Source organism: Vanellus vanellus (assembly GCF_965231255.1).
Source record: "Vanellus vanellus genome assembly, chromosome: 3".
Lineage (NCBI taxonomy): Eukaryota > Metazoa > Chordata > Aves > Charadriiformes > Charadriidae > Vanellus > Vanellus vanellus.
Genome location: NC_138907.1, coordinates 21,829,039 through 21,845,843, shown reverse-complemented (window position 1 = coordinate 21,845,843; position 16,805 = coordinate 21,829,039). Strand labels below are relative to the sequence as shown.

General features: G+C 46.6%; 1 protein-coding gene across 1 annotated transcript in view; it reads left to right on the top strand.

Annotated features, from left to right (window-relative positions):
* The window catches only part of LOC309669702 (calpain-2 catalytic subunit), a gene marked incomplete at its 5' end in the record, with an annotated part of 29,499 nt that extends 12,997 nt beyond the window's left edge, over positions 1-16,502 (top strand). The window contains 15 exons of the mRNA XM_082480457.1: positions 126-209; positions 1,750-1,835; positions 2,529-2,603; positions 2,844-3,004; positions 3,327-3,508; positions 6,237-6,448; positions 8,357-8,393; positions 9,226-9,291; positions 9,872-9,929; positions 11,515-11,579; positions 12,705-12,773; positions 13,335-13,413; positions 14,419-14,535; positions 15,029-15,087; positions 15,753-16,502. Coding sequence (XP_082336583.1) covers positions 126-209; positions 1,750-1,835; positions 2,529-2,603; positions 2,844-3,004; positions 3,327-3,508; positions 6,237-6,448; positions 8,357-8,393; positions 9,226-9,291; positions 9,872-9,929; positions 11,515-11,579; positions 12,705-12,773; positions 13,335-13,413; positions 14,419-14,535; positions 15,029-15,087; positions 15,753-15,776 — 1,374 coding nt within the window. The 3' untranslated portion in view covers positions 15,777-16,502. The remainder of the gene's footprint in view (positions 1-125; positions 210-1,749; positions 1,836-2,528; positions 2,604-2,843; positions 3,005-3,326; positions 3,509-6,236; positions 6,449-8,356; positions 8,394-9,225; positions 9,292-9,871; positions 9,930-11,514; positions 11,580-12,704; positions 12,774-13,334; positions 13,414-14,418; positions 14,536-15,028; positions 15,088-15,752) is intronic.
* Positions 16,503-16,805: the final 303 nt, after the last annotated feature.

Below are 16,805 nucleotides of genomic sequence, written 5' to 3'. Positions count from 1 at the left end.
CAGCAGCTAAGCCACCCCTGCAGCCTCCCAGCGAGGTTAAAGCTCTGTCGGAGGGGGAAGCTTTGCTCTGTTGGATCCCCTTCCATGTGGGGAGTCACGCTCACCAACTTTCTTTGCTTCTCCAGATCACCAGTGCAGCGGAGACAGAGGCAGTCACTTCCCAGAAGCTGGTGAAGGGACATGCGTACTCGGTCACCGGGGCAGAGGAGGTAGGTGCGCTTCCCCAAAGGGGTGAAAGGCAGCGAGCTTTGTGCGTAGCCATCCCCAGGCCGCGGCAGACACAGCTTCGTCTTCAACTTGGCAAATTCCTCGGTCTCATCCGTTTTGTCGAATCAGGTTTTGAGTCCCCTCTTTCTGAAGAAATACTGAATTAGTTGGTATGTTTTGGATAAAGGCAAACTCGGCTTCTTGGGGGTTTGACCAAAAAAAACCAAACCAACCCCTTTTAATCCCTGAGTACTGCTTTTTCCCAGTGAGGGGGGCAGTGGGAAGCCCTGTGCAGAGGGCACACTACCCTCTGCTGGTCACCGGGCCCCTCAACACGTCTCTGTAGCAGGCAGCACTGTACCTGAAATGCGCAGCAACATGTGCAAGAGATGTGTGCCAAAATAAAATATATTATTGTCCCTTAAATGCCTGCTGAATAGCACCTTTGGGCCGGGCATGGTGTTGGAACGCAAGGTGCCTGTCCAAGAGCAGGTGACTGGTGAAGGTAAGGCCAGTGCAAACAAAAGAAGCAGATCGTGGTGTTCTTCCAGGTGTGTAATGGACTTTCAGCCACTTCACCAATAATTGTTTCTGAAATACCTCTGGAACTTCAGAGTGAGGGGTAGAGAGCCGCTGACGTGCTGCGCTGAAGTGGGCGCTGCTAACGGGCAGGTCCATCTGCGTGCGTTTGGTCCTCCTCTCACAGCAAAAGCAGCGAAGAAGGAGTTTGTTGACCTTAATTTGCAGATAGGCGTGACTTAGCCAGGCTTTTCCTGTGGACGTAGCAGGCTTTGTAAGGGTAGTTCATCTCGGGCACTGGAGAATAATTTCTGTACTGTGCGCTGCTGATGCTCTGTGCAGTTTTCTTGGCTTCGGGCTCCAGAGGTGCGCCAGCTCCTTCCTCAACTTAATGACCTGTGTTCCCCATAAATACCGCGTGTTCCCACTGAAACTCATACAGGTTTGCTTGGGCTGGCCTCTGTGCGCACAGAGATGGGCAGATAACAAGCCAGGGCCTTGGCGCGGTGGGAGGAGGTGCTGTCCTGGCATTCGTGTGGTCAAAGGGGCTGTGGCCAGACTGAGTATCTCATCTCTTGTAGTGGGTGCGGTTGAGATTATATATAGGGAGGGAGAAGAAATTAATTTGAATGTGAAAGGGCAGTTTGTACATAGATGAAAACTTTAGGGAAATATCCCCTTGTACCTGCTTTTTGGAAGTCCTGTAGCAGCTTTACATTCCCTTTGCTTGAAATCCTATCAGAGGTAGCTTTTTTTCAGCAGCACAAAACAGACATTTTGGTTATCATGAGCTTTGATTGCACAAAAACCTTCTCTGGGCGAGCTTGGGTGTGTGGAGCTCATTCAAAATAAGTTTGACTTCATGTCTTTTGGAACAGATAAGTGTGTATTTGTGTATATACACTTTAGTGTTTGTAGAGCACTGAGATACTCTGTCACATCCTTTAATTCCCATAGAAAAGGTGGAAGGGAGCTCAGTGCTGAGTCCCTGGGTAACTCTCCATACACTTCTGATCCCACCAGGTGAACTTTCGAGGAACGCTGCAGAAGCTGATCAGAATCCGAAATCCCTGGGGGGAAGTGGAATGGACCGGAAAGTGGAACGACAAGTGAGTCCATTGCTTGCATGTTGCCTGTAGGATTTTACTGCAGGGGTATGATTGTGTTTCTGCTGTCGTCTCTCTTCTCCCTACCACAAATTCCTCTCTAAGCCATATCTGGATGTGCTCTGAGCTGTTTAAAAGAAGCGTCCCACCACTGTCATCTCCCACGTAGGCGTCACAGCATGCGGTGCGCTTCGTACAAACACCTGCCTTTGTGCAAGGTGCAGTGATTTGGCTGATGGGTCCTAGAAGCCTCTCTGTAGTTTCTGCTTCTTTAACAGCCTGTGTTCAGTGGTGAGCTTCTGAAAACTTACTTTCTAAAAGGGCTTTAAAAATCTGTTTCTGTTGTTAGCAATGAAAGCTGGAGTTTACTCACTCCTGGGGCTGGGCAGTATTTATTCTGGGTCTTGCTTTTTCTAAAATAAAGCTCCATCTCAGCCAAGGCATCAGCACTTTCTGCAAGTAAAACTCTGTTTCTGATCCTTACTTTGGGTATTTACTAAGCAAGGTACTGAATATCCCAGGTCCCTGTATTTTAATCCTGCTATGGTTTGAGACCCCTGGAACTGCTATCAGCTAGATACTGTGGAGTATCGCAATTGCATGGAGCTGTAAGAAAGTGAAATTGTTGTGCCAGAACAGCTACATTAGGGTTTAACCTTTACCGTACCCTGTAGCTGACGTGGGGTTGTGTTTCAGCTGCCCAAACTGGAGTGGCGTTGACCCTGAGGTGCGGGAGCGGCTGACCAGGAGGCATGAAGATGGGGAATTTTGGTAAGTACCACTGGGTTTCCATTCAGGCTGAAGGGAATGTCTTCTCTGCTTTTTTTTTTTTTTTTTTTCACACGTAGAAACCTCTCCCAGTACACTGGTACAGTCTCCAAGACAAGTGAACAAATTCACCCCAAATCCTAGTGCTAAACTGCAGCTGGAGAGACGGAGGATAGACAAGGTGGTTGTTTAGAAAACCTGTCCATTCTAAGGAGACGTTGTCTGTGGCATTGCCTCCCACAGGATGGCGTTCAACGACTTCTTGAGGCATTACTCCCGCCTGGAGATCTGCAACCTCACTCCAGACACCCTGGCAAGCGACAGGTACAAGAAATGGAGCCTGCTGAAGCTGGATGGGAACTGGAGGCGAGGAGCCACTGCAGGGGGCTGCAGGAATTACCCAAGTAAGAGCGTGCAGTCACCAATCTGAAGGAGAAACCCTTTATACTCGTCCACTTGTACTTTCTCTAGGAGCTTCTCCTGGGAGCTGGTTTGGGGTGGCTTATGGAGGAGGAGGGTGATGTACCTGGGATATCTGGCACTGAGGTCCATTTGGGAAATGTGGCTCCCCGGTGAGGGTCTAGTTGTGGTTGTAGAGGCTGGGGTGGGAGTGATAGATTTCCTCACAGCTCGTTTTAGAAATCAGTTTTGCATCTGTCCCAGCTGACATGTATATATCGGCACGGCTGCTTTCAGCCTCTGAGTTTGCATAAATCCAATTCCCAGACACTTTCTGGACGAATCCACAGTATTTAATCAAGCTGGAGGAAGAAGATGAGGATCCTGATGATCCTGAGGGGGGCTGCACTTTCCTCATTGGCCTCATTCAGAAGCATCGGCGGAAGCAGAGGAAGATGGGAGAGGACATGCACACCATCGGCTTTGCGATTTATGAGGCAAGTAAGGCAGTAGACGTGCATGGGAGGAAAAGGAAAACTCACCCTATAAATGGGGTAGTGCAGTCCTCAGACTGGGCTTTCTATCAAAACTCAGCTGGGTTGAGTTGGACACCAGCTGCAGCAAGGAAAATGCCATTTAGATGTCTAGAAAGCTACCCTCCACAAAAACAGTGGTCAAACACAGGGATGGGTACCCAGAGAGACGATGGAATCTGCGTTCCTGGAAATGTTCAGACCTAGGCTGGGCAAGGTCCCGGGCAACATCATTAACGTTGATACTGGCCTTGCTTTGAGTAGGGGGTTGGACCAGATGACCTACAGAGGCCCCTTCCCACCTACAATATTCTGTGCTTCTAGATGGAGGAGAAGAAAATTTATTTAAAAACAAAATGAAATAAAATAAAAGTGTAGAAATCCAGTCTGACCTTTGCTTGTCAGGCTGCATTGAAAAGCAGCGGGATGAGAGCAACCGTGGTAGGAATGTGACCGTAGCTGGGACACCCACACTAGCTGGGGGAACGCGAACCCAACAGCAGAACCAGCCACAACACCTGTAAGACTCCTTCTGCTGAATAAAGGGTCAGAGACGTGTCTATGGTAACTCCTTAAGCAGGACATTTTGTTCAGAGCTGCAAAGCAGCGTTGGTTAACCGGCAGCGAAAACAGGAATAATGGTCTTGCCTGCAGGTTGCTCTGTAACCATAGGCAATATGTCCAACTGCTTGCTTTCTCAACATCCCAGCTTTGGAAAAGCTTGTCAAAGAATCTGGTCCCTGGAGGCAAATAAGTCTTAAAGCAAAGCTAGGTCCCCTGAACCCATAAGGAAATAAAAAAGCACGTCATTGTCTTGCTCAGCCCCTGCCTTCTCTCCTGGTGGTGGAGAGGCAAGAGGGGCAAGAGGGTGAAAGAGAAGGTGGAAAGAAATAGTAGAGAAACTGAGTCTACTAAAAATATCACAGTGGGCAGCAGAGTAGAGGGTCAGCAGGAAGCCACGACCAGTCTGGCTGCATCTGTACCAGGCTGCCCACGCTGCCCTGGGTGAGCCCCAGCTGCCTCCAGGATGGACTCGGGAGCAGAGCCAGCAGTCAGCGTTGGGTGACAAGGGCTTAGGGCTCACCTTCACGCTTGAGCTGACTCCTGAGAATGTGAATGTACACACTAACCAGCAGGGAAAAGTAGCAGCCCCGGAGCTGCCATTCTAGCAAGCAAATAACTCTCTCTCTCTTTTTCTCCTTGCAGGTGCCCCCAGAGGTACGTAGCGTTCGTTGGTGGTCAAGATGCAGAGTTGGGGCTGAATGGTTTGTGGGAAGAGGATCGTCCTTCGCTGCAGGACAATACTGACTATGTAGAGTCTAAAGTTAGAGGCTGTTTATTCTGGAAGAGGGCTTGAGCCAGTGTGTTTTCAGAGTGTCTTGGGTTGGGATAAGAGCTCTCTGTACTGCAGAAACTCACCAAAGCTGCTCTTGCAGGGGTCTTCTCCCAGCCCAGACCCACACCTGCTGCCCCAGAGCGCAGCTGCTTTTCTCAGGTTTGCGCAGATTTCATGTTTGACCCGCAACTAATATTCCAAGGAGGTGTTTATTTTCATTTCCCTAAGCACCGTCTTTATTGGTTTCTCTCTCTTTCTACCTGCGGGTAGCTAATAGCACGCCCTGGGGATCAGAGAGGGGTGTGCGATGCGGTGATGCCTACGCAATACGAGGCCGGGCTGTAGATGCCTCTGAGCTGTTGCTCCTCAGGGGAACGAGTGAGGTTGAGCAAAATGCCTGAGTGAGGTTGAGCAAAACGCCCGGGTAACCTCATGATGGGGCTTGCTCTACCTGCGAGGGTACACCCAAAGCAGCCAGGGCACCTCGCGGCTCCCGAGGCTACGCTCAAACCAGCTGCTGTCATGTAAAACGTTGTTTCATCAGGAAAGGAAATGGTGTGACCAGTTAACGAAATACCTTAAGTACCTTTAGAATGCTTTAGCAGTATTCGGTCGGCCGTTCAGTTCTCACCCTAGTGGTTCAAAAATCTGACTTCCATAAAAAAGAGACTGTAGCTACAGTCCCGTGACTCTTCTTTCCCCCCCAAAGGTGGAATATTATCTCCCGCCATGGCAGCGGGTCTGACAGGTTTTGCATTCTTAAAAATCCGGGAGGACGGGAAGGGGGAGGTTTCTGAAGCGTGCATGTTTCTGATGTTTGCTTCTAGATGTGAGCTAGCCCACCTGTAAGACCCTGTGCAGAGGAGTTTCTTCTGGAAGACGTTACGCTCCAAATATGCTTTTATAAGGCATAATGTTTATTTTATTGTTGGAGGCCCCCATAAGCAGGATCTCTGCCTTGAGGCAGCCTGGCCTCAAAGGCAGAGCTGAGCTGCAGTCCCCAGGCGGCACCATCTCTGGAGACCAGAGGGACATGGGTCGTAATCCATCTCATTTTAAAGAGAAATGGTTGGTACAATAGTTTGCCAGATGTCTTCACAAACTGTTCATCAACTGCAAAACATAAGCACGACCCAAATGATTTATTGAGATATTCTGCAACATGCTCTTGCACCCACAGCTCAGGAGGACTGTGGTGCGATGTACCCAACCCCTGCCTCTTCTCTCTTTTGCTTCTGTTGAATGGACATATTTATTCTTTTTTTCCCCATACATAGCTAATTGTCATATCTATTATATTTTTAACTTGTAAATGCAAATACATGCAAACTGTGGGTGTTTTTTCCTTCTTTCTTTGCTTTTCCTAAGTTTTCTGGCCAGACGAATATTCATCTGAGCAAAAACTTTTTCCTGACCAACAAAGCAAGAGAAAAATCGAACACCTTCATCAACCTCCGAGAAGTGCTGAACCGGTTCAAGCTCCCTGCGGGAGAATATATCATCGTGCCCTCAACCTTTGAACCCAACAAGAACGGGGATTTCTGTCTGCGAGTCTTCTCTGAAAAAAACGCGAACTCCACGTATGTAGCTTTTTTGTAACCACGTAAGAGTGGTATGGGCACGTGGGTGACCTCTGGTCCCTCTGATGGGTGTGGAAGGATGGAGCAGCCCAGGGCCTGGGGTACATCCCGCAGGGACCGGGGAGGGGGGGGATGCACAACTGCCCTGCGTGGATGGGGTGCCGGCAGTTCTTGTTTGTCCCCGGTTTCTCCCTGTGCAATTGAGGAAAGTTTGAGTAAACTTAGCAGGAAGGAGTGGTGACTTAATAATAAAATAGTATAATATAACAAATTATTATTATAATTTGTCTGGGCAGATGTTTTTGGGTATTGGGCTGTAGGCAGCTGGGTGGCACAGCAGAGGTTGGCCTGTGGAGAGGAGAGAGCCCCAGAGGGCGTCAGGCTGGGCTCTCCCCTTGGGAGACAGAAATGTGTGTGCTTTCCGCTGTCTGGGAACAAACCGATTGCGACAATTGATACCACACCTTTGGGATCAGACTGGAAAAAAAAAATAAAGATACTTGCCCAACCAAATGATACCTTTGATAAAACTAAAATGGGTTTTAATGGAACTGGCTCAACCCACACCATTAACTCCGAAGCCCTGAAAAAATATAGAATCATAGAATCATAGAATCAGTGAGGTTGGAAGGGACCTTTAAGATCATCAAGTCCAACCATTAACCTACCCTGATAAAAACACCACCACTCCTAAACCATGTCCCTAAGCACCTCATCTACCCTTTTCTTAAACACCTCCAGGGATGGTGAATCCACCACCTCTCTGGGCAGCTTATTCCAATGTTTAATAACCCTTTCAGTGAAAAAATGCTTCCTAATATCCAATCTAAACCTGCCCTGACATAACTTGAACCCATTTCCTCTTGTCCTATCACTTGTCGCCATGGAGAAGAGGTCAGCTCCCATCTCTCTAAAACCTCCTTTCAGGTAGTTGTAGAGGGTGATAAGGTCTCCCCTCAGCCTCCTCTTCTCCAGGCTAAACAACCCCAGATCCCTCAGTCGTTCCTCATACGGTTTGTCCTCCAGACCCTTCACCAGCTTTGTAGCCCTTCTCTGGACACGCTCCAACACCTCAATGTCCTTCTTGTAGTGAGGGGCCCAAAACTGAACACAGTACTCGAGGTGAGGCCTCACCAGTGCCGAGTACAGGGGGATGATTACTTCCCTAGTCCGGCTCACCACACTATTCCTGATGCAGGCCAGGATGGTGTTGGCCTTCTTGGCATATAGACATGTCCCATCTTAAAGAGCAGCTGGGCTAAGGCCTTGGCAAGGGGTGCGGGATCTTTCATACCGAGTTCTCTGATTCAAAACAAGCAAAAACCTTCCAACTATTCTGTAATCTTTTGTTGCATGTTTCCGCAGCAGTGAGAAAACTGGGGTGTCAGTTGTGTGAGGGCACGTCCAGCTTTTGATGGGCCCTTAGCGGTGCTTGTGCACCATCTGTAGGTGTGATGCTCCCGCAGCAGCTGGGGGACAGCGTGAAAGACTTCTCCCACTCTGGCACATCTGAATGACTTTAAGTCTCTCACTTTTGCTGTTTTAAAGGAAAAAAGGAAAAAAAAAATTATTAGATAGAAGTTTAATTCGCACCTGAGAGCCTGGTCCTGGGCTGAGGTCTGTAGGCAGTGGCACTAAGTGACCCAAAGGGTTATGTCTGACCCAAAATCCTGTCTGTGACTCTGCAGGACGTTGCACAGTTCGTAATGTGTTTTGAAACTCTTGTTGCCACAGCTGGCAGAACACTGCTTTCACTGGTGATATGCAGTGTCTGTGGCTGATTTAACCCAGTAACCCCTGAGCTTTGAACACTCATCGTTATTCCCTTAATTTAAAGAATCGCTTGAAGCAAGGGCATCAGAAAAGCGACTTGTTTTGAGTTTAATATTGATTTCTTTATCTTTCTAGGGTTATAGATGATGAAATTGAGGCCAATTTTGAAGAGGTATATCTTAACTTAAATTTTTTAAATGGAGATAATTTTGCCATAAATAAGGGGGGTTGGAGTGCTCTGTTCCCTGTGCAGGACGGCATTTTGCTATAGGCATGATCAAGAACTGTTGTCCCACTTTTGGAAACAGATCTTTCGATATCCATAGTTGAATGTCCAGCAAACGGAAGCATCATAAGCAATAATGGAAACACGGGATGTCCTTAATCCAGAGTGGTGAACTTGGGCTTTCCAGGTAGAGGAGATCAGCTATTCTCTGCAGAGGTAACTGGAGCCATGGGAAATTCCCTGTGCCCTCCAGGAATTTGAGAGTGCCCTTTCGGCATAGGGGTGTTTTTGCATGCAATGTCGTTTCCATGAGTAAGTAGTGGCTCACCATATGCTTGGTCTTGCTGGAGATATTTTGCCTACTAATGTGTCTACCACTCTGTGACTTAATTTTTTTTTTTTTTTTTTTCAAGATGAGAACTTAGTTTTGCTTTCTTGTCTTTAAATGAAGACAGCTAGTCCAACAGTAGTAGCAGCAACAATGAAGTTCTGAATTTGGGTGTGATTATTTTTTTTTTTAATAAAATAAAGAATTTTTAAAAGTGGGTTTGTTTATTTTAGTAAAAGCCATTGCAAAAGTTCTTAATTCCTGCGGTGTTTGCAATGCCAGCATTCTGAGGCACCTCTGAAAATAAAACTGATTAAAATCAAAGTAACAGCACCCTGTACCTTCAACTTTCCCGTTTAAATTGTTTTTTACTAGGGGCAAGGAAATGCATTATATCTTTCTCAGGCAGAAAAGTTCCTCCTTTCCATATTCTCTGTTTCTTTCTTCTAGACTGAGATCAGCGAAGATGACATCGAACCCAGCTTTAAAAAGCTTTTTGGACAGCTAGCGGGAAGTGTGAGTATTTTTTTATTTTCGTTTTTTTGAGGACTTACTGGTAGCATGGGTGAGTGGGTAAGAGAGACGCCTCTCCTAGCATGGAATTTAATTCCTGTGCTGAGTCAGATCTTGAGTATGTGCATAATTGTGCATGCAAAAATCTGTGTAGTTACCAGTCTGCTTACACAACAGATTTGTGAGTGCTGCTGGCAAACAATCTCCTTTCTCTTTGAACTGCAGGTTTGACTTTTATCTCTGCAGGTCCCTAATTCTGTCCTTTGGGCAGAGCATTTGTTGTGGGCGCATGAGTCCCTCGGGGAGATGATGAGGGCTGGACCGTGCCTTCTCCCCAGGCTGCTCTCGCCTGCCCCAGGGCTCGGGCAAACCCCGCAGCCCCCTCCGCTAACACACAGGGCAGGGCTGTGCTACTGGGACTTGGTGGTGCTCCTGGGAATGGGTGGTGGGGAGAACTTACCACTTGTGCGTCTATCCGAGGGAAACTTGAATTCCAAGGGATGTCGTCTAAAGCAGTCAGAGGCTGCCCGTGAGACGGTGTCTGCAGCTCACAGTGAAAAACCCGTTATCCTCTTTTCTGCAGGACGCAGAGATCTCGGCCTTTGAACTGCGCAACATCTTGAATAAAGTCATGGCTAAACGTAAGTACCTTCTTCCAGCTGCGGCTTCAGTTGGCCACCAGCAGGTTTCCAGCACGGCCACGAGAGCGCAGAGCGCACCGCTGACCTGGGCAGAGTCAAAGCCCCAGACTCTGCCCCCGACCTGCCATGTGGCTCTCCCTGTGGCCACCGCCACGTGTTCTGTTCCTTCAGGGGGCTGCAGAAGCACCGGGGCTGTGCACACAGGACGCGTGCTTTGGCAGGGCACGTATGGGTGCTTTTTATCCCAGCATCTGTTACTGGGACTTGGCTGCCAGGAAGATGGACAGATTTGATTAATGCTTGATAACAATCAAGAGAAGGCATTGCTGCTACTTTAGTATGGAGTCACTTGGGATTCAAACAGTAGCTCAGCCAATGGTCTGAGGTGTCCCCGAGGAGGAGGAGACACTTTGAAACTCTGGGCTTCTTTTTCTGTGGAGTGATTCAGAGCTTGGCTCCGCATTATTTTCCTTTCCATTAAACAGTGCTTGAGAAATAAGTGCTTGGAGAAATAAGTGTGTCTTTAATTTCCAAAGGGAAGTCGTAGCCAGAACTGTGTTGTATATCTGTGTGCAGCAGCCAGTTAGCGATGGTGTATTGCTGGTTACCAAGCTTGATTTGACGTTCTTCCCTTGCATGAAGCCCACATTGTCCACAAAAGTCCACCCTTATCTTTGCAGGCAGACAATAAGGACAGGAAAGCTCTCTCTCTCTGCCTCTTGCTTCCTCTCTGCCTCTTGCTTCTGCAGCACACCTACAAACCAGACTATCTGGGCTGTTTGTTTGCTCAGGGAAGCATCGCAGCTAACTTTCACCCTAAGTCTCTTCATCAGGAAATCTTATCAGCATCCATTCACCTGCTTCAGTGCTGCATCCCTCTCATGCAAAACAAGGACCGATCGTCCTATGACTGTTTGCCAAGAGCTGTGTAACTCATGCTCGTGTGTCCTCCCATCTGAAGCTCTCCCTCGCTGGCAGGTCCTGACCCCACTGACCACACCTCTAAGCGAGCGGTGCCTCCTGCTCTGCCGGATGCAAAGGAGTTGTCAGCGGCCATAGCTTGCCTCAGGGGAGGTACCTAAGCAACATCAGGCAATGGTTTCCCATCCAGCGTTTGAGGGAACTGCAGGATTATCTGTAGGCAGGTATCCCGACTACAGCTCTACAGGCACCGCACCCTCCACTGTCAGCACTGCATTAGCTCCTGGGAAAATCCCAAAGGTTTAGGATGACATTAACAATTCCCAGAGCAGGAGGGAGGCATCCCCTGCTGCGCCCTCGCCTGGCCCAGGCTGGGGCAGTGACACAGCTGGGCAACCTATTGCCAGGGGAGGATTTGAAGTAGGCAGCGGATGGCTGTTGAGTAACTAGTAGGTAGAGCATTAAGCATGTGTTACATAGAAGCAAGAAAAAAACATACCAAAATGAAAAAAATCATCTTGCCAGTTGCAGAGGAAGCCACCAAGGACACAGAAACAAATAAGGGCTGAGGTGTATACGCTGGTTACAGAGCTCCTGGGTGATTTCGGAAGGTGCTGTGGTACAGTGTGCGATGATAATCCTGTCTTTTGCTCTTTCTTTACAGGCCAAGATATTAAATCTGATGGCTTTAGTATTGAGACATGCAAAATAATGGTTGACCTGTTAGATGTATCCTTTAAGGCTGTTCCTGGATGATATTCTTCTGCCTGTGCTGGAGTAGGTGAGCTGCTGCCTTTGCAGTGAGGGATCCATGCTGATGTACTAGTGACTCCTGAGGTGGAGAAGCTGGTTTTACCCTGGTTCCCCTGAATAAAAATGGTTGCTATTACTGCTGACCCTGGCACACGAATTCTCCCAGGCAGTGGGGAAGATCCGTTTTCAGACATGACGATCTGCTTTGAAGTGTTTCTGGCTGTTGGAAGTTCTGGTTTAGCTGGGGACAAAGCGATATTTGTGCTGGGAATAGGCACTTGGCTCTCAGCGTGGCGTGCATTGCCCTGGCTGATAGAGTTTGAACACGCATATCTAGGGGCTTTTCACTGCTCTGTTATCTGGCTGGAGTTGGTGCGGGCATCGTAAAGCCACGAGGACTTGGCTAACAGAAAATGAGGGAAACAAATACAGGAACCAGAGAGTATGCTGGATTTTAGGAGCTTTTACTCCTAAGAATGAAAGTGTAGGATGAAAGATTTAAGTCTAAGAATAGTTGTGTTCAGCTTCTCTCTGCAGTGGGCGTTGAATTGCATAGTCAGAAAAAGGGAAAATTACCGAAACAGAGTGATGCTCTGCTATAATTTGGTGTAAAATATGGCAGGCGGTAGGGACTTCTTAGTGGGTTTTGGGAGCGATGCCGTGACCAGGTTCTTTTGTTAGCAGTTTGTGCAAGAACTTAAATTCTCCAAATAGTAGGCTTGGTTGAGGCTTTTCCTGTTTATAATGCAGACTTAGGGCTCATGCTGCTATAACTGCAGGTGTTAAACCAACCATGCAGAACAAAATTGCATAATCTCGGCTGTTTTGAAAAGAGAGAGAGTTGCCAAAGCAGGAGCAGAAGAGCTTGTGAACACATCACGGTTTAAATGAATCGATCACCTTGTTGATTTAGAAAGACATCTTGAACAACAATTGTGTATTCAACAGGACGAGTCCTTCAGAGAGGACTTGCATCCTTTTCTTAATTGCATATTATTTTTTTTTAAGTATTAAGTCACAACTGCCCATGTAAATAAACCCATCGCAGGGAGAGGAAACCCTTTTCCTTTCTTCCAAAGAGCTTACCTTAACTCAAAGAAGAATGACGGGAGTGGTAAACTGGGATTGAAGGAATTCCACACCCTCTGGACAAAGATTCAGAAATACCAGGTAAGACGCAGCCTTTTGGGGTGAACATGCAATCAAATGTAGAGGTGGCTGTAGACTGGTTTGTCGCGGACAACGTGTACAGTCACACTGCCCAAAGCAGCGACTCCCGCTTCAGCTCACGATGCATTTCTGTCCTTGGTCCCCCCCGGGGTTTGCCCCTCGGAGCCCGGGGGCGTGATGGCTTCAGCCCCAGGTGAAGGGCTGAAGGAAAGGCTGTTTTCTGGTTTGGTTTAACTCGTGTCCAAATACCTTTAGCCTTCCCGCTTAACAGTGTGAGTTTAATGTCAGTCTTGCTGCTCGCTTTGGTAGCGATAGTGTCATTTTGCACAGGCGTTCAAGGAGTTCCCCGGACTCTTTATCCGCTCTGGCTGCTGCATCAAAAATACTTTCCGAAGCTGCTTTTAGACGAACCTGGGGATAAGTACCTAGTCCTTCAGACCTACGTTGCAAACACTCCTAGGGAATGTGCAGGCTGCATATCGAAATGTTTGACTTCTGACGAAAGCCAAACCATGCTCTGAGTCATTGACAAGTTTTAACTTTGTGTTTTGTGTTCCGCAGAAAATTTACAGGGAAATTGATGTGGATCGATCCGGTACCATGAATTCATATGAGATGAGGAGAGCGCTGGAAACAGCAGGTATTTGTAGTGGTCTGGCTCTTTTTAGGATTATATCAGTTTCAAGCTGGGTTGATAGATGCTCCCTAGTCTCCTGTGTATCACTTGTAAGCTGCAAAATCCTGTCTTCCCAGACCTGATGAAAGGTTTCGTTTAATCCAGATGCTCAGCCTGGGCTCTTGTCTTTGTGTAGCTGTGTCTTGCCATGCAGGCACACTAAAAGCACCTCAAAGGAGTGATAGGTTTGCAGTTATTTTCTTTGGCGACCAGCTTTTGAAGCACGTATAACTGCAACCATCTGGTCTTGTAACAGCGTACTGTCATCTGTCAATGAGTCTCTCTGGGTAAATGTGGGTTTGGCATAAGCCTGTGAAAGAGGGATGCTGCGACCCAGGGAATGGAAGTGGCTCGACCAAGGGGTGATGCTCATAAGAGAGATAAATGAAGAGTCAGTTTGCTACTGCAAGCACTGAAAAGCAAGTGTATCTGAGTTATGACAGCGATCACAGAGCCATACGATCTCAGATTAACTTACTGCTCTTCTGGGGCCACCTTAATGTCAGCGTTTGTGCTCTCTGGAGCTTCCCCCTCCTGTCCACCACGTAAGATGAGGCAGCATTTCTTTTTGCCCCAAAGTTTAGGTGCTCTGTGGCAATATAGACCCCTTTGCCCACAGAAAGCCACTGCTTCATCTCAGGTCTCAGTGGGCCGAGTCCGGCAGCCGCCACATCACCCAGTGAAGGACCAGGAGCTGGCCGTGTCCCCTGGGAAATGGGAGTGCACGTGTGGGAGCACATGCAGCAGGAACAACATGTGTGCCCTAGTCACAGCTCTAAATCACTCCAAGTACAGAAGGGCTGGTTGGGAGTTCCCAAAATGGAGTAAACACTCTTAAAATTTGTGAATTTAATCAAAAGTAGCTACTTGAATTTCTGGCAATGTGTAAAGGTTGGGGGTTTTTGTTGGTTGCGGCTTTTTGCATTTTTTTTTTTCTTCTATTTTGAATCCTTGGCGTTGCATCTTTAGGGTTCAAATTGAACTGCCAGTTACATCAAATCATTGTGGCTCGTTTTGCTGATGAAGACCTCATCATTGACTTTGATAACTTTGTCCGGTGTTTGATTCGGCTGGAAACCTTGTTCAGTGAGTACATGCTTAATAACCAGACAGACGCTGTTGCTTTGTGTTTTCAAGTCCAGGATAAGTTATTCGGAAAACTTTTATACTGGAACCAAAGCAACTTCAAAACCGAGCTATAAATCCGGCAAACCCAGTCTGCACGCTCCTCCTAGATTTAGGAATCAGCCTTTTAGGCCAGGCTGCTGAACCGGAGCCAGTCAGTCTTTCATGCAAACAACTAAGCGTTGATTTAAAACCAAAAATCAATCTAAATGCTTATATATTGTCAAATAGCGTTAATACTATTTAAAATTTAACTATTTAAAATGTTCAGTCTTGTTCTTGCACACGAGCATGCAGTGACTTTAGTGTGGCCCTTCTGGTTTGGGCTGTAGACTGTTGTTGAATGTTACACTCTGGGACTAAATTCCTTTTTGATCCTGAAGCACGAGGAAGGGGAAGGCTTTCCCATCAGTTCCTATACTCATCTTTGTCTGTCATCTCTCTCCTACCACAGAAATGTTTAGAAAACTGGATACTGAGAAAACTGGAACAATAGAATTGAACCTTGTTAACGTAAGTTCATTTAGCTCTAAAACATTTGTTTTCTCTTATTTCTCGGGGGGGAGGGGGGATAGTGGTGTTAACAGTAGAGAGTGTTGTGCTTCATTCTGACTGCTTATGGCTGCTTATATGTATTTTCATATATACTGGCTTTATATAGCTTGTGTGTTTATAAGCAGCCTTAAGAAAGGTTACCCTTTTTTTAAAATGCACCTACATCACATTGTATTCCCTAACAGACAAGGTTACTGGAACCTGATGTCACTTATCCCTTACTGGCAGTAATTTTGGCTGATATGTATGCAGGCTTCTTCCCTGCCATTTTTGTCAACAACAGGGTAAAATGTAGGTGCAGTAATGACTCATAGTATTGACCGTGTCTGCCCTGTAGAAAGGACTAAGTTAGGAGAAAACTACCCTCCTACACATGTTTGACTTGCTTATTACCTGAACTCAGCTTATTTCTGGACTTAAATGAGGAATGTGCAAATCATCCCAAAACTCTTCTGACTTAAATTTATACCTCATCTAAATCGTTCAGGAAAGATCCTAAAATTACTTCTGTAACAATAGACCTTCCTCATCGTGCTAGAAATGGGAACATGCATACTTGCTACGGGTGTTTTTACTAACCTTAACCTTGGCCCATTTTCCTCTCCTCCTTTCTCTTGTTACAGTGGCTGTGCTTTACTGTCATTTGAGCCACTGTCATCAGCTCGAGCCACCTCAAAAAGAGCAAGACCAGGTGAAGATAATCAAGCAATCATACAAGTGCTATTCTAACGTGAATGTGCCTTAACTTATGCATGGCAAATTTTGCACACGTTTATAAGAAGGAAAGCAGTCTACTTCAACAACAGGAGACTCTGCAACCTCATTTTTATGGGTCTGACAGTCTTTAGCTACTACTATATATCCTCTGTACAAAAGCTTTGATTTAGTATAAGTCCTCAATGCAACTTTTAAAAATACGGCTTTGCTAATAGCTTTGTATTTAAGGTGTTTTACATGACTTCTGGAAGAAAGCTCATTGTAGCTTGACAGTTTGGTTTAATAAGTGCATTTTGAATAACAGCTCCACTCCATTCCGGGTATCTGAAAATATAAAAGGGATGGTATTGCATATCCCTGAATACAGGTGTTTAGGCAAGATGTGAGTCTCTTGTGAGCTTTCTGTCAAGCTCCAGCATTGTTCTGGTTAAATACTTTTTTTGAAGACTTGGATTAGCAAGTACACATTTGACCAACGGCCAGGATGGGAAGACTTGCCTTCAGTTTGATGTGGCTGTAGCAGGAGGCTGTGATAACCAGACTCTTCCACGAGAAAGCCCATGCTCTCAGGTGGAATCTTGATTTCCAGAATCTTATTTATCTTCCTTTGAAATACAAAAAATTATTTAAATAAAAACAGTAGAAATAAAGTTTGCAAGACCATTAACTCCTTCTGCCAATGAGCACATTTTTTCTTAGAGATAGATCATCACAGAGCATATGTAGAGCTTTCACTGTCAGGAACAGAATATGTTGCCTTTTAAAGGGGAAAAACAGCATTCTGGAGCTAACTGGGCACCGACGGAAACTCTGGATGTGCTAATGAAATGCTAGCTAGTCTGATACTTTATAAGATTAATGCTTGAAAAGTGAAAGGCTTCCAAGAAAGGTGACTGATACTATATATCCCATACACCCAACCTATTAAAATGAGGAGGCTGTGAACATGAGCAGATTGC